Here is a 26,865-nt window from a genome sequence, read left to right as displayed (position 1 = left end):
TCTTTACAGGTTCATGGATGGGTTCCAAGGGGCCTGAGTCCTGTGAAATTGTGTGAGCACACACATGGGAGAAGGAAGGAATGAGAGAATATGAGAATATGCATTTTTTTGGCAAGGAGATCCAAAACTCTCATCAGATCCTTATGGAGGGGTCTGTCTCCCCAAAACCACAATCACTGAGATGGGAGCTAACACAGTCCTGTTCCTTTGGTGCAATCAGCTCACACACAGCATGCTGGCTGAATTAGAGCATTTAGCTCCTCCTCCTCCTAAGCTGAGAGCCTTTGCCATTCCTCTTTGCCCTATGTCTTGCTCACCACCTACTCACAATGAGCCTGTGACGTCACTATTCCCCACAGAGGGGAATTCAACACAAAGAAAAGGCTGTGCTGGACGCCAGCTGAGAGGTTTAGTTTCTCAAGTAACACCAAGGCCTTTTCTGTGGCCACTTCACCTATGAGGCAATAGTTTGACATCCAACCGAAGTCTCAAAATAGGGCTTTTATTTCATCTTGACTTCAGCCTGACTACCAAAAAAATGCATATGGACCTTCTCATATATCATATCTGTGGTTTGGTAATTCTCCATAAGTGACTATCTTCTATAATTGTTATTTTTCCAGAGACTGGCTTAAATTATATCTTGCTGCATAACAATGAAGTTTACATCAAACTAATTCTCAACTACAATACAGCCGCCTTCATAATATCCAGTTAACAACTTCCACATAACACCCCAGAAGCAACCAGCAACTGGTTATATTTCAGTAAATGCCCTTTTTGGGGAGGGAAGGGAGGAGGAATTCTGGAGGAGGAGGTTTAAACTAAGCACAGATCTTCAAGGTGCAAACATACTCCCATATATAGAACAGCCCTTACAAAACTAGAAGCAATGTAACTTTGGGATTTTTCTTCATACAAAGAATGTGTGTGTGTGTGTGTGTGTGTGTGTGTGTGTGTGTGTGTGGCTTTCTTACAATCAGCTGAGTAGGCAAAGAGAACTGATGGTTTGCTTAGTATGTTTGCCAATTTCCCCCAATTTTAAAACAAAAACACTCTCCGTGCCATGACCATATGTCCTTACGTATCTTCTTTTACCACAGAAACCCAATGATGAACACTCAACAATGTGACATTACTCTTTGAATAAATGTGACTCTGCTTTTGGGAGAGAAGTCTTTCACACTGGCTTTGGAGTTGGTGCAGTATGCCTGTGCGTGGGTGTGAATGTGTGAAAATCTAGTTCTATATATTTTACTTGAAATTTTATTTCTGATTATAAAGAAGTATCTGCTCATTGTAGAAAATAAAATTGCAAAAATTATATGAATGTATAGTATACACAATTGTTGGGAGTCCAAGCCCGAGAATCAAAAGAAATACGTATAGGGACATTATTACAGAATTGTTTGTAGATGAAAAAATTATAAAGTAATTGAATGTTATATCAATACATGTGTCATAGAATAAACTGGGATTATATTCATATTTGGAAATTGCATGCATTTATTAAAACCAAGGACTTTAATCTATAGGTGGTATGTACATGACATACTGTTAAAGTTTTTTTTTTTTTTACTGTTAAAGTTTAAATAAAACACGAGTACAGTAGGATTCCACTGGTATAAGGACAATGATCTAAAAAAGAAAAGAAAAATCTAACACCCCATATGTGTGTGTACATTTCTATTTTTGCATAATTATGCAGAAGGCTGTGGAAAGATCTGTGCCAGACTGAAACACTGCTTATCTCAAAAAACAGGAGGAAAGGAAAAGAAGGTGGAAGAAAACTGTATTTTCCATTTTAAAATTTCATTGTTTTAATGATTTGGGCAACTGCACATAACTTTACAATCTGGGTGCTGGTGGGTTCAATAAAAGTTTTTTTCTATTAAAGAAAGAGAACTAAATATTATAATAAAAAGGTCTCAGAATCCACCCCCTTCCACCCACCATGATAGGCCACTGGTGACAACTTGTATTCAAATTTCCATTATCCCCAGACATACACTAAAATAGCTTTTTAAACAAAATACATTTTATATATAACATTAATACAGAATATATATGTGATATGCATATATATGTATATGCTTTTTTTTAAATATGCTTTTCACTTAGTGAGGTTTAAACATGTTTCCACTGGCATGGGGTCTGATTGGACAGAAATGTGACAGAGCAAGATGGGGACTTGGATCCTACAGTTCTCACCTGCCAGCTGTGAAACCTCATATTAGGCACTTAGCTGAGTCTCAGTGGTATCTGCTGTAAAACAGGAACAAGATCACCTGCTATTGCAGGACTGCACAAATGACACAAAATTCATCAAGATAATCAAGTTCACTTGCTGAAACACAACGGGTGCTCAACAAATGGAAATTACCAGTAAGAATGACATAATGGTAACGTCACTGAGTACTTGCCCTGTGCTAAGAATGCTTCTAAGAGCTTCTAAAACCTTGAGACATATTCACTCATTTAACCCACACACCTAACTTCTGAAATAGATGCCATCATCCTCATTTGTCAGACAAGAAAATAAAGGTCAAGAGAAGTAACTTGCCGAAGGCTACACAGCTAACAGTATTAGAGCTGGGATTCAAACCCATGCAGCTAGTTTACTTTTTTTTTTAAGATTTTATTTATTTATTCATGATAGAGAAAGAGAGAGACAGGCAGAGACACAGGCAGAGGGAGAAGCAGGCTCCATGCGGGGAGCCTGACGCTGGACTCGATCCCCGGTCTCCAGGATCAGGCCATGGGCTGAAGGCAGGCGCCAAACCACTGAGCCACCCGGGCTGCCCGCTAGATTACTCTTATCCACTCTGTATGCTGCTGCTCAATATTGTGATTGTGGATGGGTTTTAGGGAAGTAAATACTTCTACAGGAACATCTGTGTAGACCACATAATAAGTGATTAACCACACAACTACAACAGCCTCAAGCCAGCAATTTTCTCAGTGCTGGTAACCAGGCCTTCTCAAAACGTGGGCACATATGTGGTCATTCACCTGGACATCCCAAAGTAGCTCCCCAGTGATGTTCAGCACTTCCCGCCCATCTCTCCCCACATGACCCACCAGTTATGGTCTGCAAAGGACCCCAGTCAGCCAGAAGCATTTCCGACTCAAAACAAAATTTAAGCAAAGGGAGGGAGATAATGCTACAAGTAAAATAGAATAAGGTGGCCTCAAGGGCTGGACTCACCTAAACCACAGTCCTTTACTGGGTCACCAGTGGTATCTGCATCCCAGGTGGCTGGCTCAGGCAGTAAGTATCTCATTAGCTTATGATGGAATGAACGGTTTCATGTCAGGCTTTGATCATGAGAATCCCATGACCGGCTTCTTAAACATACAGCTGACCCCAATGTCATGAACAAAATAACTTCTTTCCAATCTCCAGAAGCCAGGCACATTTAGCAATGTGTCGACCACCACTTTTAGGACTCTTAAATTAAATCAAAATGGCATTTCTGTCTCCCTCAAGATCTAACAGACCTCAAGTTCTGGCCCTGTCTCGTTGGTGGTCTGTAACATTAAACCATCAACAATTAGCTTTATGTTTTCACTTCCAATTCCATGGCAGTTCTTTTCTCTCTCTGACATGGCCAGGACATTCCCTCTGTCTGGTGCAGTGAATGAGGGGGTAAAAAAGAAGGAAAGAATAAAAAAAAAAAAATAGGCCATTTATAATCAGAGAATGTGTTTCAATTCTTAACAAGCATAATCTAGCATCCCTGTTACAGGAGCATCTTCCATGATCACTAGTGAACTTGGGGTGCCATGGAGTTAACATGAAATAGGAGGGGAAATAAGAGAAAAAAGAACCACTTCCTCCCAAGAAAGAGGGTAATGTTTTCTCACAGACCCCTCCCACCCTGAGCTGAACTTGAGCGCTTAACATGCTTTGCTCAATGACTACATTTCTAGAAAAAGTTAGTTTCATTTCTTAACTGGATGCTCTATTTAATGGTGTGTGTGTGTATGAAAATAAATGTAAACTAATTTAGAAGAAAACAGAAAAATTATTACTAATAATACCACCTAGCTTTTGCTTTCTTAAAGTTCCTTGAAACATTTATTTTGATCCCTCGGCAGTTCTTCTAGTTTAGATTCTAAGCATTACTTATGGGATGTCCTTAAACCACAATGTTTCGTGGCAATTCCTCCAAAGGAAATACTAACATTATACTGCATTCTATTTCTAATATTGTGCATTCTCACTTGAGTAATCAAGCTAAGCAAAATATTAGGTGAAATGCATTCAGAATCACCAAATATCAACCAAAGTGGCTCAGTATACATAAAGCTTGCCACTAACCTTTCAATTTCCGTAACAGACATCGCTTACTTTTAAAAAAGTCCATTTGGATGAATTCGCCATTCCCCCATCCCGAAAGAAAAGAGAAACTGCTCTGTCCCTGTTTGATCTCCTCCTTATGAAATCTTCACCAAAACGTTATTTTTTTTCAAAGTAAACTCTGAACGTGAGGCTGCTTCCACCTTCGAGAGGTAACGTTTCAGGTTCAAGCAGGCTGGTACATAAACATAGAAGCCAACACCCGACTCTGCACAAGTTTAGCTTCTTTTCTTGGCTCAAGTGTTTAAAGGAAAAATTAAGGCAATTGCTCCATCGTATTGGTCTCAGCATTCCAAAGCATAGGAATTCACATTTTAAAGTTTCCGTTAGCAAATGTTATTGGGGAAGCACAGCAGGAAATGTCTATTAAGATACTTCTATCTGATGTCTTCATTTACATGGACACTTACACTGTTCTTAGCTTGTTAGTCATTCTATGAGGACATTCATCTGTTTTCAGCTTGTCACCCTTTTCTTGCTACTTCAGCAGAGAACACAAAATCTCAAATGTTCCAAAAGAAAGGTCACAGGAGAAAGGTAGGATACATCTATTTACTCTGACAAGCTTCAAAAAACGCCTCCCTCATCAGATCCTTCCTGGGGTGGACTGAGGGTAAGGAGCAGTGAAGACTGTTCCAAGGCCCTTCCTCAATGCTCCATGTACATTCCCCTCCAGAGACGCCCTCATCAGAAAGTTCCAATGGGGTTTAATGCTTCACTGACAAGTTGGTTTAATGGCAAAGGATTTCCTGGAACATGTATGAAAATTCCATTCCAACAATAGTGACTAAACTTCTAAGAAAATGGCAGACCTGAAATGGAAGTGAGTAGAGGCATTTTCCAGAACTTAGTGCAAGTTGCTATCAATTTTACAGTGTTAAAACAGGATCCTATAGGAAGACCAATGTCAATGAGACAGAAGACAAAGGTGACCAGGGTCACATATTTTCTAAACATGATAGCAAAGCCTGCAGCTTCGTAAGCAAAACATACAACTGCTAAACAAAACGAAACACAAATCCTCTATACCCCCCAAAAGTCAAGTAACTAGAGATGACACAGTTCCCTAAATCTTATTGCTAAACATGACTAAGAAATATGTTTACTTAAAACATAAAAATTGGAATTCATAAATTAGCAGACTTTTTAATTAACCTTAGTTTATAAAACCTAATGGTGTATCAAAAATTGAGCCCTTTATTTTCTTATGGTACCACCTTATATATATTTTTTAAAGACTTTATTTATTTATATATTTATCCATGAGAGACAAAGAAAGAAAGAGAAAGAGGGAGAGAGAGGGAGGCAGAGTCACAGGCAGAGGGAGAAGCAGGCTCCATGCAGGGAGCCTGACGTGGGACTGGATCCTGGGACTCCAGGATCACACCCTGGGCTGAAGGCAGATGCTTAACTGCTGAGCCACCCAGGCGTCCCTTATCTGTTTTTTTCTTAAAGAAAGAGCAAAAATAGGGCTTTCTCATTTCTCCTAACAGGCCAATTTACTCCCTTGCTTCCAAATAAAGAACTCTCTACTCCTAAATCCCACCCAGCACTGGGAGTGAGGCCTATTTTAAGCCACTGCTATTCCTGTATGGACAGCTGGCAGATTCCACCTGTCTGCAGGAGATGTTGTCAAAGTATCAAATGCCCCCAAGACCTCATGACATACTGTCACCTGCCTCTAATGCTTCTAATGTTAGACTTCCTATGATTTTACGCTCAGAAGTTAATCATGTGACTTCAAAATCTATTTCCAAGTCAGACAATAGATATTTACTTATCGAATACTCTGCACCCGGCACAGTGCTCGGTTCTAAGAGCACTGCAAATACATAGCTTGATCAATGTGTCCCTGCTCTCAGGAGCTTATATTCATACACAGGACCCTCCTCGGTCATTTCCTAATGAACTACAAATCTCACAGGGACACCTCACCAGTAGTGTCAAACACATGTTGGATTCAGAAGCCTATCTAGGTACAACTTACAAACTTGTCCATAGACTCTGGAAGGCAATGATAACATATGCCACACAAAGCAGCCACATCAAACATCAGACAGATACAAATGTCCTCAATGAGAGAAGAAATTACCCGGCACACCAAAGCTCCACTACGAGAAAACAAGTTAGGCTTCTAAGGCTGGACTTAGGTCCCTCTGTGGTTAAGTCCATCATAACCCAAGTGACCACTAACTAATGCCATCCATCTGCTGGTGACATGCAAAGCCTGTGAACTTTGCCTCAGGCACGAAGATCCTCAGTGGAAAGTTGACAGGTAATGGGGCTTATTTTTGCAACTACAGCCATATATCCTAATATCATACTTGATCCTATTCTTTTGCAAGAGGCTGGGACTTAGACATGCCATCAGCAAATATGACAGACTCCAGGGTATAATATCAGAAAAAGACATCTGCTGTCAACACAGAAGGCACAGCTCTGTCCTCCCATGCAAAATGCTTTTAAAAACTGCTGGCCACTGCCTCCTAGTGAGTCATGAAATCAACTTAGTGGGTGGCAAAGAGCATTAAATAAGAAAATAAAATAGAAATACCAGACTGCTGTGTGCAATAAGGATAAATATCTCTCATCAACACTTCTTCAATTTTTGTACATATGCACCAGGACCCACTGGCATTTGTGAGTGCTACATTGGCTTGTATAAAAATAAAGCATACTTATCACTGTCTCTCTTTGAAGAGCAGTCCAGCACAAGGGGCTGTTTCAGCATTTTTAAAAACTGAATTACAGGTGACACACAATGTTTCATTAGTTGCAGGTGTATAACTTGGTGATTCTCTAACAAGTCTATATATTATGCTGTGCTAATCGTAAGTGTAGCTGCCATTTGTCACCACACAACCCTATTACAATACCACTGATTATATTTCGTATGCTGTACCTTTTCTTTTCCTAAAGATTTATTTGAGAGAGAGAATACACAAACGAGCAAAGGGAAAGGGCAGTGGGAGAGAGAGAACCCCAAGCACATTCCATTCTGAGCATGGAGCCTGATGCAGGGCTCGATCTCGCCACTCTGAGATCATGACCTGAGCTGAAACCAAGAGTCAGATGCTTAACTGACTGAGCCACTTAGGCGCCCCTCCCACGTTGTCCTTTTTATCCCCATGACTTATTCGTTCCATAACTTGAACAGTTCTTGTATCTATGTTTGGGTTGCAGCAATCGACAAATGTGCACACTCCAAACAGCTAGAAATGGAATGCATGATGATAGCATAGTTTTTAAAAAATGCATAAATACAAAAAAAAAGTTTATCAAAAGCAGATTCCTTGGTTTGTGGCCTTTGACACTAATATTTACCTTTTTGCCTTTGAAATTCTTTAACAACGATGGTATTATTGTCTGTAGTGGAATCTAGTCTCTAAAAGCTCCTCATTCCTCAACCAAACAAACTTAAGTAGCTACACAAAGCAGTTAGCTCAGACTGAATCATGGCTGCCTACGTAAGATGAAGTTATTAGAAGGTGACATTACTGTAGGTAGTTCTTGGGACTATGCTATTCAAAGACCTTGACTGACATTATGAGCAAATCATTCCGTTGTCAATCTCCAACCAATGTGATTCCATCTAGGGACAGATTCATTTGGGGCCTAAATTTTTGTACCATTTTTAGAAATAAAACTGTCTAGATGTAACATACACACAGAAAGAGCACATCTGAAGTGAAAATCCTGATGCATTTTCACAGCATGAGTATGCTCATTAACCATGACCCACATGAAGACGGCAATGAGACCAGCACCCCAAATCCTTCCTGGTGCTTGCTCCTAGTCATAATCCTTAGGAATCCCATAGATTAATTTTGCCCTAAAAAGAAAGCAAGGCTCAGGATCTGTGATTAGCCAGTACAAGCTGAAATTTACCCACTCTACCTTTCATTATTTTTATTGCTATTTTTCTCTTTACAGCACATGAAAATGACTTTCCACAATCACGACACAGTTCCCTTTAAAATAAATTTAAGTTGCACAAAAGTACATTGCTTTCAGAAAAATGTTAAGTATTTAACAAAAACAGGTGGTGCATAGATGGTACAAACCGAGCAGGTGGTAGATGACTAAAGTTTGAGAAACACTTGTTTCAGTTTGCTGATCAGTATGAAATGCTAAACAGGCTTAACTGATCATCCATCACTCTGATTTTCTGCAGATAAGGGTAGATTCTCTCTCCTGCTCATGGTGTATCACAAGGACTAATTTCCTGTCTTGCATATTTTTATAAAAGTTTAATGCTTTAGGAAAATAATAGGACATTGTTTTTATACTCTCTGTCTTGTATTTCTCTCATGCATAATCTTAATCTCAAATGGAATAAATGGATTCAGAATGCAAGGAAGCTTACCAGATTTGTCTTTCTTTAAATCTCTATTTTACTTTTTAAAAGTTCATTTAGAAGTAGGATCAACTATAACAAAAGGCTACAAACAGCTCATACTGAATGTCTTTAATGTTCTAATAGGGGCAAAAATGAACGGACACTTACATGTACTTAACTTTCAAACAAACCAAAGGGGAAAGGGAAAGATTTCAAAAGAAATAGCAACTTCCTTTCTTGTCCTCTTCTCTCTGAATTAGTATAATCCCCTCTATGTTCTATTAAATCTAATGAGTTTAGCAGAGGAGACTCTCTTATAAGAGTCTCTTATAAGCATTTCTCTTATAAGACTAAGTATACCAGGAAAAGAAACCTGCATTTACCTATGAATATACTTTATAGATAATTAAGTCACCTTGTCAAAACAAAGATTTCCTTGCTTCTACTTTACATAATACCATCTGCCCAATGGATTCCCCTTTCATTTCTTTTACTAAACAGGGACTATATTAAAAAAAAAAAAAAAAAAAAGCTTAGAACCCCATTTAATCGGTCTTGGGTCTCCAGTGAGTGATTCATACAAAATAAAAGCAAAATCTCATGAGTTACTCATGTGAAGTTAAGGAAGTACTTATGTATTCAGGCATACACATTCACCCAGATTCATATACTCAGACAGTCATACAGATACATATATGTAAAACCTATTATTGTATAAGCTCTTTAAGCAATCTAAAAAATCTTATTTGTCAAAATGCAGTAAATTAAAGGACTTCTATTACTCTGGCAAGTAATAGAAGTTAAAGCACTGTTTAGAACTTCATTAAAACCCAAACGCTGAGGTTAAGGCAACATTTCTCTGAAAATAATTCCACCAAACTTAGCATTTAATGTCCTTCCTCAATGTGATCACTTTCTCTCTGCTGGTTCAGACACCAAAGGGAATTAGTTCTCCAGACACCAAGATGCTGATCAGGACAAGCCAAATGGAGAAATTTAAAATATTACCAGCTTTGTTACCATTACTACTAGTTCTTTAGAAGGATAGAAAAAAGTAGTTCTTCCCAGCTTTCAAAGTTACCTTTTAATTCCCGAAGAAAATTACAATGTTTCTCCCTTAAGCCCTATAATAAAAATATGATGGAATACTTTTTTCTTGATCGATTCCTGCTCCTCTATCATTCCTTTATCACCAGCAATTCTATTCCAAGTAATCATCACACACTAATACTTACTCACCCAAGGTTCTTATAAGCATTGCTCTCTCAGTTCCAAGAATGATACAAAGTATTAGAAATCCATTCACAATGCTATAACAAAATCATACTTAATCCTATTTTATTTGAGCTCCTCCCATTTCACTTTAGACTTTAAAACAAGGAATAAATGTGTGCTCCATATGCAATTTACACATGTGCCATCAGATCCCAACACACAGGCAGTTGTATCTGTTCTTTTTTTTTTTTTTTTTCATCAAGATGATGCTTACATCAGTAAGGGTTTCTAGTTTCATCTTTACATTTGATAGCATTTTTCAATTTTTCTATATTGGTATATTGCATTAGTTTCTAGATGTAAAAAGGAATTAAATGCAACTTGTAATCTTAAGGGTAGATGAAGTCAAACTCTTCACAATTTTAAGAAAATCCTAATATTCTTCATGAGTCAATATAAAAATGGAAATCTTTTCTGCTCTGGCATTTTAAAAATAGCTGATTTTAAACACGCAATTGTTTAACCATATTTTTAGAACACTTAAGTCAGCACATATGCAATGAATTACCATGTTGTTCACACTATGATGTAAATTAAGAATTATTTTTGATTGATCAATTAGTGTGATTTATATGGCCTTAGGAAGTGACAGCTCTTTCTCAATCCAGATTCCAAGGGTCACTAATTTTAAAAGGAACTCTAAAACAAATTAAAATGATCTACTCACAATTGCAATTTCAGGTTCACGAAACTATGCCACAGAACCATCATCAAAGCATGGTCTCGCTGCAAGGCCCCTCCAGGCCAGCCTCTATAGAACTACGGGAAACAATCCAGCAAAGCTAACCACCTGGTGACTCTTTATTCTGGGGCCAAATTTACAGTTTTTAGGCACATGCATTATTATCCTTATTACACCAACGTTATAATATATGTAACAGTGCCTACATGAAAAAAAGCAGTGTTCTGGAATGATAACAAGCTTGCCCAAGGTCAAGAGGATAGTGTGAAAATTAATAAAGGGAAACCTCACTGAAGTGCACTTGAGATGCTAGAAAGAGAGGCTGGTAGGGAGAGCTGTACAATTCAGTATCAGTTACAGGAAGAATTGTCAATTACAGAACTCTACAAGAAGAATCCCAATAAGGAAATATTTATGTTCTAACTCCTACAAGAAATCAACTACCACTGCAACTCAGCCAGTGAGAAACCATCATCACCCTGAATTCTTGATCCCCGCTAACAGACTCTAGTTCAAAACAACCTCTCTCAACTTCATCCTTCTTTTCCATAAAATGATGTTCCTCTCTTGTTTTTTGGTCTTGCCTATAGTTTTGTCATAGCTTGCTTGCCCTGGATTCTAATTCTCTATTATTCTGGGATAAACCCATCTTTTGCTGGAAAAATGACTAGCAGGTTTATTTTTAAGGCTAACAGTAGCAAATGGTTGAACTAGAATTCAAAATCTGGTCTGATTCCAAACCCTGTGACGCCTCGCCACTCAATACACAGGCCAGCTTTCTTATAACCCATTGTCAGTCATCTTGCTCTATACACTAGTCTTACAAGTAAACATCCTAGACCCAGGGACCACATTTTAACTCTCTATGGATCCTGATCTATTAGAGGGAACTCAATGCACATCTAAAAATTAAACATAGCCAGCCAGTGGTTTCTCTTCTATTATCCTAAGAACTCACACAACATGAAGATTTATATAATAAGCCACAACCACAGATCACTTTATATAATCATCTTCCTCCCAAATTTTTAAATAAACACCTAGTAATTTTTTGGACAGGAGGTCTAAGTGAATTCTCAAATTATTGTGTCTGGAAACACAACACTTCATATCAACAATCATTCCTTGAAAAGAATGAAAACTGTCCTCTTTGATTAGAGATTGCCAAAATTGATGCTCTTCCCAATTTCTCCAAATGTTGAAAACAAAAAATATATGTATTGAGCACCTTTTAAAATGGACTGGAATATCTCTTTTGGGAGGTGGAAGAGCAGTTGTGAAACCAACACTCTTAGGCTTTCAGTTTTCCTGACCCCAGAGAACTGTCAAATGACTCGCTAGGACCAGCAAAAAAAAAAAAAAAAAAAAAAAAAAAAAAAAAAACCGAGGAAGTGATGAAAGAGAGAAATTAAGAGAATCAGAAAGCCAAAAAGGCAGCAGGGAGTGCCACCGTCAGGAGAAAAGGGGTGGGACACACTCTTTGGAGTTCAAATGGCTAACCAAACAAAGATAGGGTAAAAGGCAAAGGTCTCCTTGGTGCTGTGTGGCACTCAGTGTGGCAGAGGCAGAAGAGCTCCATACCAGCTGCTCTCCCCCCCTGTGAGGTATGAGGCTCCTGGGGACCATTAATCATCATTAGAGGAAGCTGTGCTGCTGCAGCTTCCCACCCTGGGGTATTCAGAGTCCCCAGTGAAAGTGGCATAATGGCAGATCAGTGCTTGCAGCTGCCAATTCGCCCCAAATCTTCCCATTTGCAATTTGCACTGACAACTTCTAATTCAACACTCTCTCCTCCTGTTCACAGCACCCAAATTGATAGGCACTGTGGTTAGTTTTTATTTCCAAAATGATGCCAATCTGCTATTTTGAAGGGTCTCCCCAGCACCTCTCTCAGGAAGCAAATTCCATATGCTTCAGTTTATCATGAAGTCCAACTATCCCAACATACCTTCCAAATTCATTAAAAGTACATCTAAGCTCATCTTGCCTTATCGAGACAGAAAGACAAAAAAATTAATTTTTAATAAAATTGTTCTCAAAACCCCCCTACTTAAAGGTGTCTAGCTGTCATGTGTAAAGATGATGAATGAATAAAATGCACCTTTTTAAAAAGATTTATTTGAGAAAGAAAGAGAAAGCATGCATGGTGGGGAGGGGCAGGGGGAGAGGAACAAAGAGAATTTCAAGCAGACTCCCCACTGAGTATAGAGACCTACAAGGGACTTGATTTCATGACCACGAGATCATGACCTAAGCTGAAATCAAGAGTCAGACACTCAAATGACTGAGCCACTCAGGAACCCCTAAAATGTATCTTATCTGTGTTGTCAGAGGTTTGTGGTTTTGTTTTGTTGTCCTCGGGAAATTACGAAAAATTTACTTTTTTGACCTAATCTTTATTCAGAATATTTAATGGGGACACCAGTCACTTCCGATTTATTCTTGACTTTAAAATGCTTTGTGGATGATCTAATTAAATCTTTCTATTAAGAGATGACCATGAGGATAGATTTAAAAGTTCTGTGGAGCCAGAACTCCCAGAGAATACAGTGCCAATGTGAGCTGAGAAAGGGAGGGAGCGGCTCTGCCAAAGAGGAGCATCCAATGCCCTGATTCCAGAGTTTGAACATGAAGCTAGCTGATCACATATCTCCACACTAAAGGCAGTGTGCAATGAGCTTTCAGGAATGAGAATGTCGTTAATGTTCTATGTTTAAAGATTTATTTATATTGGAGAGAGAGAGAGAACAAAAGAACCTGAAGGGGAATGATGGGCAGAGGGAGAGAGAATCTCAAGCAGACTTCCCATTGAGCCGGAGATGGAGCCTGAGGCAGGGCTCCATCTCATGACCCTGAGATCATGACCTGAACTGAAATCAAGAGTTAGATACTCAACTGACTGAGCCATCCAGGTGCCCAGAGAATTTCAACTAATATTTTAAAGGAAACATACAAGCAGGAGTCAGCCTATAACATTTAAAACTAAGAAGAAACTTCTAACTCATCACATTTTTCATCTTTGCTTTTTTTTTTTAGAACTATAAAAATACTACTTTGGAGAACTCCAACATTACAGAAATATGACTTCAGAAATCCAAAGTTACTGCCCATAATCCCACTCCACAAAATTACTATAATAACTATAAAATGTTTATTAGTTCAGAATATTTTTCCTATGAAAAGACTAATATATATAAATGCCTTTAAAATACACAAATTGCGTCATGCCACATGTCCCATTCTTTATCTGTATGTTTATCTGGCTGGTGTGCAGTGATGTCTGTTACAAAGATGTTCACTGAAAACCTAGTTGGGTTTTGTTTTTGTTTTTGTTTTTGTTTTTTAAGCTAGTTTTAGGGATGCCTGGGTGGCTCAGTGGTTGAGTGTCTGCTTTTAGCTCAGGACATGATCCCAGGGTCCTGGGATCAAGTTCCACCTCAGGCTCCTCACCAGGAGCCTGCTTCTCCCTCTGCCTATGTCTCTGCTTCTGTGTGTCTCTCATGAATAAATAAATAAAATCCTTTATTTAAAAAAATAAAAGCTAATTTTAATAGCAAAATAATAGGACAATAACCACAACACTTTAACAAACATCAGAATAGTCATTAGAAACTCTGAATACAGTTTTTTTTTTTTTTTTTTTTTAAGGCAGGGATTAAAAACAGTGTTTTTGCTTTTAATTGGTCACACTGTTATTCTGGAGAGGATGACTCCCTGAAATAGGTCAGTTTTTTCAGTAATCCTAACAGGAGCACTACATTCCTGCTAAAACACATAACAAGAGGAAAACAGATCGCAAAAAATTATTTTTGCTGATTTCTATACTTAGCTTTGGTATTAAATTCTTGTGTCAGATGCTAAAATTTCAATTAAAAAAAAAGGCCCAATTCTTCACATAGTACTTAATAGCAAACATTCTTTGACCTATATATTATCTCCTTGATCCACCTACACAGTATGACAGGTCAAGGGAGACAGTAATGCTCTTCCTATTTTAGAGATGAAGAAATTGAGACTCAGAACTGAGGGTACCAAGAGCACAGAGTAAGTAACTGGGTAGAAATGTTGGGTGTCTTGATCTAAATTTCAGAGCTTTTTCCACCTCAATGTGTACTTTCCAGTACTCAAGAAATCAGCTGCACCTTAGAGGAACATTACATCATTCCGCCAGGATCTTCCATTGCTGTAATACAGGGTAAGATGAAAATGGTTAAACAGAGGGTCAAGAGAAGGGGGGGGAAAAGACAAAACAAATGTATGAAGGTGTTTGCTTTCTTTCACGTGTGAAGACCATGAAGGTTGACTGATACATGATAATTGAGTAAGCTCTATGCCAATGAAATCAGAGTCATGACTTCCAAATGATAATACAGTCATTCCAAACACATCCCCTAGGTGGGTCCATCTTAGCAAATCCCCAACCAGGATGTCACCTCTCTCTTCTCTGCACTGAGAGCAACAATCATTAAATGACCACACTCATGGACTCCTATGTGGCTTAGTGAGTAGAGCATGCAACTCTTGATCTTGGGGTTCTAAGTTCAAGCCCCACGTTGGGTGTGGAGATTACTTAAAATCTAAAAAAAAAAAAAAAAAAAAAAAAATGACCACCACACTCATCTCCACCCCATCCATGCATGACCTCAGAACCTTTCCACATCACAATCCAGAGCTTAACACTGTCAATCTATCAAAATTGGTATATAAAGTAAAACTCTAATCTCTGTCTCTGGAAATGAAGAGTTGGAGTCCATTACTAATAGCTGGTTCCTAAAACCAGCTTATTTTTGCAGGTAAAAAGAGTCTTTTAAACATAGGTTGGATTTACCAAGTCTCTTTCATCAAAACAGATTATTTAGATAAATGACACAAGAGCTAGAGATTTCAAATTGACATGAATAGGTTTCACTTCTAAGAAAATAACTGCCCCAGTATTCTTTCCTCTGCTGAACATGGTCAATGGGCATCAGTCACTGCAGAAGACAGTAGGATTACTTCATGTATTTATTTCTAACACTGCCCAGAAATAGGTAGTGCCTACCTATGGCTGTTTAGCAGTAGTAACTTTTGTGTATAAAGTTACAAATACTAGAAATACTAGCCTTTCTTACCCCTAAAAGAAAAACATATTACCAAATCATCTAGTTAAGAGTATATTTTTTCTCCAAGATCAAACCAAATACAGAAATATTTTAAACAATTTCCATCAACAATTTTTAATTCACTGATAACATCAAAGCAAAGATCAGAGATTTGATTTCAAGGAAGAATGCATTCATCACTAATTCAAAAGGGACTCTTACTAAGAATTACAAACACTTAAAGAGGAGAATAAGGGCAGCCCAGGTGGCTCAGTGGTTTAGCGCTGCCTTCGACCCAGGGCATGATCCTGGGGACCCGGGATCGAGTCCCGCATCGGGCTCCCTGCGTGGGGCCTGCTTCTCCCTCTGCGGGGCCTGCTTCTCCCTCTGCCTGTGTCTCTGCATCTCTCTCTCTCTGGGTCTCTCATGAATAAATAAATAAAATCTTTAAAAAAAAAAAAAGAGGAAGAATAAAATTACCCATGCAGACTTGGAATGAAACTAGAGATATTGATAAAGGTATAGTTTTCAAATATACATAGAAGGATGAATAGAGAAATAGATGGAGGAGTATTAATGTTGATGATGATACTGTGTGTTTATACGTGCATTTTTACATTTTCTAGCCCTATCTACAGAGAGTACCTAGAAGCAATGAAACCTAGGGCACCTGGGTGGCTCAGGTGGTTAAGCATCTGACTCTTGGTTTCAGCTCAGGTCATGATCTCCAGGATGTGAGATCAACCTTTGTGCTGGGCCATGCACTCTGCAGGAAGTCTCCTTGAGATTCTCTCTCTCTTTCTCCCTTTGCCCTTTCCCCAGCTTGAGTACTCACGCATGTGGGCTCCCTCAAAAAATTGACTAATCAAAAAAGAAGCAATGAAACCACAATCATAATGATCAGCCTAGCACCCATATCATTGTTTAAAAACACCATTCCTCGCTAAATGGAGCCAGAGCTACTTAGAAAAGTAGCTGAATCCAGAATTGGGGCAAGAAAAGCACAGAATAAACCAGAAACATTCAGTGGTGACAGAAAGTGCTCAAAAAATGATGGGAGCATGTCAAAAGGATAGAGGTATCATCTTTCAAAGAGCTCCATCTAGCCAAAACTAGCCAACGTGACCATCAAATTATAAGAATCAATGAGTCCATACTGAGATGGATATACGGATAATGCGTGGATGGATGTAGATAAAAAGGTACGTAAAAATAGGAAGAAAAGAATACCCCTTCTTATAGTGAAAAGCTAACTAATAAACAGAAGGAATGCAGTTAGAAAATCACTATTTGCCAACCATCCTGATAATAATCGATTCAAGTAAAAACCATACATGGATGCTAAAACCAGTGTATTCCAGTTTGAGGAGCAACAGGATATTCAGGTGGCCTCAAAATATCCACCCATATGATACAAGATAAAGGCGAAAATAGTAACTTGATAGTGGAGAAGTCTGGCAGATATACTTGAATCAAGTCCAAATTAACGTCACCAATAAAGAGACAAATTGACACCATGTGACTCCCAACAGGATGTTCTGAGGAAGACACACTATCACTTCTGTGGTACCTAAAAATGTACAACCTAAATCCATACTTATGAGCAACAAACAAATCCAAATTGAGAGAAATACCACAAAAGACCCAGCTTGTACTCTAATATGAGTAACATGCAAGACAAAAAACTGAGGGACTGCTTTCCAGTAAGAGATACTAAAGAAATATAACTAAATAAAAACCTGGTATTCGGATTTTGTTTCACTGTAATGGACATCATAGGGATTATCAGTGAAATCTGAATAAATTTGGTAGATTAGACAATAGAGCCCCACCAGTGCTAATTTCTTGATTTAGATAACTGTGATGCAGTTATGTAAGAGAATGTCTTATTGCTAATTTGCTAATAAATAAATAACACACACACAGAGATATATTTAGGAAGTAAGAGTAGAGAGCAAAAAGGATTCAAGTAAATGTAATAGATGTGAGTATTTGGGGGAATCTGGATAAAGATGATACAGGAATTCATTTATATAGGTCTGAAATTATGTCAAGATAAAAGTTCATAGGATAGGGGTGCCTGGGTGGCTCAGTGGGTTAAGTGCCTTTAGCTCAGGTCAAATACCAGGGGCCTGAGACCAAGTCTCAAATTGGGATTCCTGCACAGCAGGGAATCTGCTTCTCCCTCTGCCCCTCCCCCTGCTCATGCTCACGCACGCACGCGCACGCATGCTCTCTCTCTCTCAAATAAATAAAATCTTTCCTTAAAAAGTTGATAGGATAAACAAGAATCTTAATAAAAGACAGTAAGTTTCTTCTTCTAAATAAATACTTCATCAAGTGAATTCACAGGCCATTCTGAAACTTTTGTTGGTCTCAGAACATTATCTTCTAACAGTAACAAATGGTGAAACCTCATTTTCTTCTATCAAAGTCTGGCTCTGGAAGGGAGGGTACTGCTAAATCTTTCTTGTCAGTCCTGTAACCCAGGCTTCTTAGCAGTGACAGACTAACTAAACCTACAGCAAACAAAGCAGTAACTGGTTTACACAAAAGCCACTGAGGTTTCAAATCCTCTGTGACCACAATGTTGGGTCTTCAAATCCTGATGCTCCCAAGAACACTTTTTACAGAAGACTGTACAAAATAATGGTTCTTGGCAACCTCCCACCACCTTCACTACACTCAATCCCATCTGCCCTCTCCAAGTACAACGGGACACTGCATTTAACCCAGCAACTGTTACAGAAGCGCATTTATTACCAAATGGAAGACTTGTACAACACAGGCATGAGCTCAGTTCTCCAATTTAAGATGCCTAAAAACCAGCAAAAATTATATATAAATGTGGATGGCCTCTATAAATGTTTAAGAGTTCCAGGGAAGTTACATCACATGGTCATGTGCCTGCTATGCCAGCCATGTAGCTAAAAAAAAAAAAAAATATTAAAAAAAAATGAATCGGGAAAGAAACTAAAATATTGATCACACATGCCTCCAAGTGAATTTGCTAGTTTCTTAGTAGGCTTTGGTTTTTCTGTGCTTTTCTTGGCATAAGCATTTCACCCAATGAGGTATTTGCAATAACAAGTCAAATGCCTCATATGGCAGTCAACTGAGGGAATAGTGAGATGCTCCAATGCTGGGGAAACCAGCTGGGTAGACTTAAGGAGAGATGTATGTTCCCCACATGGAACATCCTGAAGGGATTTTTGAGGGTAATATCAACCATATGTAATTTTTCACCTTTTGGTTTCTCTTCTAAATCACTTACAGTAGAATTGGGTAGAATGGGATTGGCCCAGAGTAGACTCTAGAGGTTACAGGAAAAAAAAAGCATTATATTTGTGATGAAACCTGTTTACATTGGTTAATGCATACTCAGGGGGCAGGGGTAAGAATTTTTCCAAAGGTTTCAAACTATTGCAAAGTACAAAAGCATTGTTCCTTTAAGAAACCTGGTGGTATTGAGGTATAATAGCATTGCACCGTCTTCAGAAAGCAGGCTGGGCTCTGAAGAGAAAAACTAAAACCGCTGGGGTATTGATGGTTTAGAATGATTACAAAAAGTACTATGGAGAAATTAAATTTAGTTTTCTCAATAGAAGCTGAGTATATACAATCAAAGGTGAGATCAGAAGTTATGAAAAGGGCCTGGGGCAGCTCATTACTAAGTACAGGGAGAAAACAAAAATAATCAGAAGCAAATACGGAATAACTCGGAGTTGGAAGTTGCTGTATCTCAGTGTCAGATGCGAAGCAGGGTGGGCACAACCGTTTGTCCCGATCCAGGGCAGATGGGGACAGGAAGTGTCAAAAGATAGCATGGGCTCCTGGATCAGCCACACTCCAAAGCTGCAACCATGTGGGCAGAGAGGACACTTGTTTGGAGGGGGCCTGAGATTTCTAGCCCAGGACAGCTCAAGGCTCTTTTTTTTTTTTTTTTTTAAGCTCAAGGCTTTCTTATAGGACCTTTGAGAGCCTCCAGACAGGGAATCCAAGCAGTCAGGCTGGGGGGAATGTTGACAACTCTGCTCTTGAGCAACTCACCTTACATCATAACATTTGGGAATAAGATAAATAAGATAAAATAAATAAGAAATAAATGAGAAATAAATAAATAAGATAAATCTCTGATCCAGCGATTCTCCCTGGTACCCCTATCACTCCCTGAGGTAGTGCTGGAAATCTGTGGGGGCACTCACTGGCACGATGATTGGAGTGGGGACCAGGGGTGCTAGAAGTCCTACAATGCAGAGTCCCATGCAATGCACAATTATTATGCTTCTAGTGCAACTTCCACATAGCTGGCCAGACATTTGTAAAGGTAAAATAACAAACATTTTATAATTACTTGAGGGGAGACCCTAACAACGCTTCACATTTAAACACTCAGGGTTCTTCTTTTTCAGTTTAAACACACACAGATTGTATACCCTTGTTCATAGCAGCATTATTTACAACAGCCAAAAGGTGGAAGTAAACCAAGTGCCCGTCAATGGATGGAGATATAAACAAAATGTGGTATATGCATCTCTACACCCGGTGGAATAGTATTTAGCCCTAAAAAGGAAGCAATATGGATGAACCATATTACAATACAATTCTTACAATATGGATGAACCTAGAGGATGAATCATGCTAGATGAAATGAACCAGAAACAGAAATACTGTATTCGGCTTACATGGAGTATCTAGAGTAGTCAAATGCACAGAAACAGAATGGTGGCTGCCAGGAGCTGAGGGTAGAGGGAGGGAGATTGTGTTTAATGGGCACAGTTCCACAGTGGGAAGACGGAAAAGTTCTGGAGATGGATGGTGGTGATGGCTGCACGACAGTATGAACGTACTTAATGCCACAGAAAGGTATAATTAAAAATGGTTAAATTTTATGGTATGTATATTTTAGCACATTTTTAAAAGTTCATACGCACTCACACACACGGAAGTGTGCAAACCACAAGACGACTATACTGTGTTGTGCCAAAACTTAACCACAATCTGTTCCCCACTGCAGAAAATCCAATCACAGATGGCGCCAGTGCTCCCGGCGCCTGAGCCCCCAGCACCACCCTCCTGCTCTGGCAGCCTTGACAGCTGGTTCCTCATGTGGAGTCTACGAGGAGGCGCCAGCATCTGGTAGCATCATGGGGTCTTCCAGTGTGGCTGTGCCCATGCATTCACATCCTGATACATGTATTTTATTATCAATTATCTTCCTTTTATTTTTCTATTACAGCATACAGAGATCATACAATTCGGTGTATATGAATCTAAATATTGTTTATAAATTTCATTTCATGACAGGATTGGGGGCACTGAAAAATATTTGTTATAGAAAAAGGAGAGAGTGGGCCTGGCTCTGAGACAGATGGGGACTACTGCTCTGGTCTCAGGGGACACACAGGAGTAGGAGCAGCGGAATTGTTGAAGTTCCTCTGCTGTGAGAACCAGACTCAGTAAGTCTCCGTGGACTGACTATAAAAGCCACCCTTCTCCAAGAATTAAGGTTCTTATGGTGAAGGTCTGGTGGTAATGTGCCCACTCCCCTGAAAAGGAAGAAATAGGGCGGAAAACTAGCAAGGGCCTGACTCTCCTTTGTGATGAAACACAGGCATACTTAAAATAATCAAATTCATGCCTGGTAATAAACTCCGACAGAGATGAGGTGAACCAGGGTATATATTTTTCAGTCATGGGAATCACTGTATCCTGTCAAAAGAGATCAGGATTTAACTGAGAAGGCCACGGTGTGTCAATTGCAATGACACATATATTGTTGCTCTATTGTGATCATCCTTCTTTTCTATCTCAACACTGGGACATGATTAATATTTTACATACTGTCCAAAAGGGGAATGTGACTTACCAGAAACTGTCCTCAACATTTCAAATACAGATCCCCCCTCTGCCAAGAGAAAATCCTGCCCAGCTGTAGATTTCTCATTTGCAAAACATAAGAGCAATGAAATTCCATTACTTAGAGAAACTGGCTGTTCCACCAAACCCTTGGCAACGGAAGCTGTACTTATCTTTCTGAACAATAGCCTCAGAAAATGTATTCTCTTTAAAAAAAAAAAAAAAAAAAGACAGTAAGTATGCCTTTGAGCTCTTGAGAAAGTGCTCTTGCCCAAGCAAATTCCTGTTAGGGAAAATCTACTCCCCTGACCTGGGAAGCACAAAGATTGACCCTAAGACAGGCAGTAAAAAGAGCTCCAAAGTTTAAGAACCCTTCAAAAAGTCAATGGGGATGTAAAAATATGAATAATGTCCTTAAAACAAAATCAAGTATCCTTTTAATATGTAAGTTACCACAATGTACCTGCTCCCTCAGAAAAGTGACTCTTATACCCTAACATGTTCCATTTGTTTTCCTTGTGAGGTTTAACTGTATGTTTTCCTGAGGACAGAAGTGATCCTGCAGTGTGCTGCTTCTCTCACATTGAGGAATTCATCCAAAAAAGAATGGAAAGGCGAGACTCTGATCTCTGTCTTCCCCAGGCTCCCTGCTCCAGGAGACACATGCAGCCAAACTCCAGCGGGTTATGTGAGCTTCGCTCATGGCTTATCTCATAGTCAGAGTTCCCACTCAGTCCAAGGTTTTGAAACAGACCATGAAAACGCTCAAGAAATACAGACGCTCCGGCAACGTGTTCAGAACAAGCACTGGCGGCATCAGGGCTGTTTTTCCGGTTTCCCATTTAATGTGCTGTGTTATGGCCATGGCCCATGGTGACCTCCTGGTGGGATTCAACATATTATCTTGGACTCTCCTAACTAATTTCTTCCTCATATGAGACCCAAAAACTTAGTCCATGTATTTACCCGTTAAAAGAGCAATCAAAACGGTCAAAAAACACCAGCAAGAAATAGTCATTTGTGCCCAAATTTGCACCAAAAGTCCATACAAGGAGGCAACAAAAGGTTCCCTTTCAGCAACCTGGAGCATCCTAAGACACCATGTGACCCTATTCCAGTGCACTGGACGGTGGGGTGAGAGATCTAGCCCAGTCCATCCCCGCCAGAGCAAATCCATAAACCCACTCTGTAAAGGCTTAAAATGCTCCACGAACAACTGAAAATGAAGTCGGGGATGGTGTGAGTAACTATCCTGACTCTTGAGCTTGGCCTGCACATCCTTGAACAATCCCCTTGTACACCTGACATCAGACAAACCCAGAAGAGAGACCACCACTCTCACGGCAATAACTGCATGCTGCAAGCCAGGAGGGACATGAGCAAGCCTCCGGGCCGACACAATTTTACCCTGGTAACCAACGTGAACATCGACACAATTTGCACAACAGGGGTTGCTCATCTGGTTCTAACTAACATACAACTCTCCGATGGCTTTCACACAAAGCTATAACTGAAGCATACTAAACCGATGCAAGGCCGCAGGAAGACAGCCAAATTGTGAACATGCCACTCATAATCTGGCTTCTCTATATTTAATATAAACAAAAACTTAACACCAAGGCAATCAGCGCTCTATATAGTCCCACACAACGGGAGAGTTCTCCTGTCCAACCATCCACCAGCTTAGGCTTCCCTCCCCGACCAAACATCTTGCACTGAACCAGACTAAGATGGGATGGCATTCAGCCTATTAAAAGACACTGGCCAGCGTTCACATACCTCAATAATCCTGTCATGAATTTGCAGGCCTCCGTCCTTGGCTGCGGGCCCACTGTCAACTATTTTGGATACAAAGATTCCTTCAGTGGACGATCCATCTTGGTTGTCCTTTGGGTTAAAAAAACACACATATGAATGCTAGGCATTAACTTGGTCATGAAAATAAAGCTTACACTCTTAGGCAGTAATGGACTCTTGCTCATATCAAAGTGGCAATGGGGTGAAAGCCCATCTGTTACCCCTAATTTCTGTTTTAACCTAAAATTAACATATACACATGGTAAAATACTTCATATCATACAAAAGGTATAAAGTAAGTCCCTGCTATCTCCTACCCATTGCCCTTTTTTCCACTATATACCATCTATTTGTAGTTTACATATCCTTTCCAAAACATTTTTTCATGTATTACTTTCCTAAACATTTATCTGTTCCTTTTTCATGCACATGGAAGCTATATGTGTGCAGGGGGTATGCTCTCCACACTCTGTGCACCTTGCCTCTTCTACTTAAGTTTACAAATCTTGGACTCTGTCTGCCTTACTCCCTTAGGAGGATGAACAGTTTCCCAATATCAGGATAATTAGCACTGTTTCCAACTGTTGCTCTCGGAGACAATGACATTTCTAAGACCTTCCTACCTGTACTACAAAATGTCTTTTGCATTATGTATCTGGGGAAAATCCCTAGCAATGGAACTGACGGGTCCAAAGATATGTAGATTTGATGGATATTGCCAAATTATGCACTGATAGCTCATTAGGGTCTTTTCCCATATCCTCACCAGCTTAGGGTACTATTAAAACTTTTAAATATCCAATAATCTGATTGTGAAAATAGGTGTTTTATGTGTGCTCAGATTTACATCAGAAAAGCTCACCACCACCACCCCAAGCCTAATAAATTCTCATCTCCAATCGCAAATCCCTTTAGATCTTTCAAAGTCTGGACTGAAACTTTCTGAGAAAGGCGATGGCTTGCTGCTCAAACTCCTTCCATTATTTTAAATCAAAAAGTTTCAATAAGCTCATAAAAAAACCCTCACAGCTTGTTCATGAACTTCTTTCCAAACAGCACTGGGATGAATTCTCTCCAAGTCTGTGGATTAAATTTCTAGTGATTAACAGACAGATTTTTTTTTTTTTAACAGACGGATTTTTAAGTTAAATGGCACAGTATGTATTGTTCCCAAACAAAAGCATTTGAAAAGTAATTTCAGGATCTTCCAGAAAAACTTCGAATCATGGTAAATTCTTTATCATAATGCCATAAGATCTATTCTAATCATAATAATTTCTGCAAAAGGAATACATACAAATTCCATTTGTTAACAAGTAACTACGAAGATATAAAATTTTTCTCTTTAAACAGCAAAATAAAACAAAACCCTACCTTCTAAAGGGGAAAGGGATGATTTTAAATGTGGTTCAATCTACCCCTCCAAGTGGGAGAGCAATGGCTTAAGGGTGAGAAAAATCAACATTCCGAACCTCTTCTCTCTCCCTCCCTCTGACCTCACCCCTTCTCTCAAAGACCCACATACATACTCTATAATGTTATAAATAGGATTCAAAAGAAACCAAAATCACAACCTAAAATGAGCGGTAAGTGTTCTTCCCAACATTTATTCCCCAATGACAAAGACAGGTCTTCTAAAATGCCATCTGGATTTTATCAACACTCTCCCAAGAGAAAAGGGTCAGAGAGACTGTGGGTGCTGTACTAGATCAGCTATCCTCAAAAGGCAGTCCTGCTCAGCATCACGGCACCCTGCACCAGCACACCACACACTAACCCTTCACTGTCTGAATTTCTCCCTGCCTCTTTCTCTCTCACAGCTGCCTTATGAATGCATTAATCCCATTCGTGTATCTCCCTATGCAGATCTCAAATGTAAGTACACAGCTGTGCAACAGGTTCTATTTACTGAGAACATACTAGGTAGGTAGTGAGTACTCTATGTCCTATTTGATCCTCACAATAACCACAAATGTTAAATACTATACTATTATCCATTTCATAGGTGAAAAATCTGAGACAGAGAGGTTAAGTAACTTTCCCAAGGTCACACAGCTAAAAAGTAGCATAGGTCTGTTTAAACTGTGGACAGTTCAAGTCCCTTACAGGCTCCAAGTGCAGTACTGCCTCCCACAGAGAAAAATCTCAAAAATATAAATGAATTCACAAGTTCCACATTCCAGGCTATGGAGGATCCCACTGGACAAACCTGAAGAGCCTCAATGGATCGCAAAGGATTTACAGACAACCTTGAATTCTATAAGAGGTGATGTCAATATATCCAATGAAAAGATATTTGCATTTCTTGGCTGGAGAGGAAGAGGGAGATGGGGGAGGGGATTTGGGCTTTGATTTGTTTTGCAGAATACTATATTGTGCACAAGTAATATTTTTAGGAGAGTAAGTAAGTTCAAGCAAAAAACAGAGGCACAGGCAAAAGCAAACAGCACAATTCAGGTTAAATTAAGACAGTGGTAGGAGATGGAAACAGAATGCAAAAAAAAAAAAAAAAATACAGAAAGCACAAAAATCAAAGAAAGCCAAATCGATTCCATCCTGGATAGCTGGATGTGTCTCTTAAAAGACATCTTTCTGTTCTTAGTTTGTTTGGCTCCTCTCCTAATACATTTTAAGTCAGAGCTATTTATCAAGGTGAACTAACATGGCTTGGGATTTGTTTTGTTTTCCTGGCTTGAGAAAAGGAAAAATAAAAGGGATTGTTTTCATCCCAGGGGTACCTGACAATGAAGTATACTTGCCAAAGGCTGAAGCGAAAGGTTTGCTACACCAGACTGGATGCTGTTTCTTTAGGGATGTAAGAATTAATGAATGAATGATGTGATTTTGCTAAGAGCAGTGCATCATGCAATGAAAAGCCTTATGTCAGCGACTCCGGGCTGGGCTTATGTCACAACCCAACCAAGCTTCTAACACCAGAATTCCTTGGGAAACACACACGTCATGTGTACAGCATTCTACTTCCAGTACTAACAATGAGTGTGCATTGTTGCTCATCGTGGCTTTTTAGCATGTTCTCAATGACCTGCCAGATTTCCAGGCAACAGTTCAGAATACATTTAGGGTTCATTATGCGATCTCTGCTAATCAGGACAAGTTAAAAAAAAAAAAAAAACACTATTGCAACCACATGCATATGGAATTAAACTTTCCTCCAGGGGACATGCATGTAGTTCTTGCAAAAAAGACCACATGAACTGAGAACACTTATGAACGCTATGAAATTCACTCTGGCTTGTACTTCAATCAGTTTTTTAAAAGAGAAAGAAAATAACCTAAAACATGTACTTTGATAAACAAAAGAAAGATATTCATATTCCTATGAAGCTAGGAGTGTCCTTTCATTCCCGGGGAGGGAGAGAAAACACAAAGCTCTCCACCACCGCCAAGACATAGGAATGTCTCTCCATTTCAAGCATTTTTCAAACATTGGGCTCCTTTTTCCTATACA

General features: G+C 39.2%; 1 protein-coding gene across 1 annotated transcript in view; it reads right to left on the bottom strand.

Moving 5' to 3' along the window:
• Positions 1–26,865, bottom strand: part of PDZRN3 (PDZ domain containing ring finger 3) — a 238,032-nt gene that overhangs the window by 193,263 nt on the left and 17,904 nt on the right. Inside the window, exon 3 of the mRNA XM_077858050.1 lies at positions 23,379–23,486. Coding sequence (XP_077714176.1) covers positions 23,379–23,486 — 108 coding nt within the window. The remainder of the gene's footprint in view (positions 1–23,378; positions 23,487–26,865) is intronic.

The sequence above is a fragment of the Canis aureus genome, chromosome 19, assembly GCF_053574225.1.
Source record: "Canis aureus isolate CA01 chromosome 19, VMU_Caureus_v.1.0, whole genome shotgun sequence".
Lineage (NCBI taxonomy): Eukaryota > Metazoa > Chordata > Mammalia > Carnivora > Canidae > Canis > Canis aureus.
Note: the sequence above shows the minus strand (reverse complement) of the source record. Positions and strands in the feature narration are given on the sequence as shown.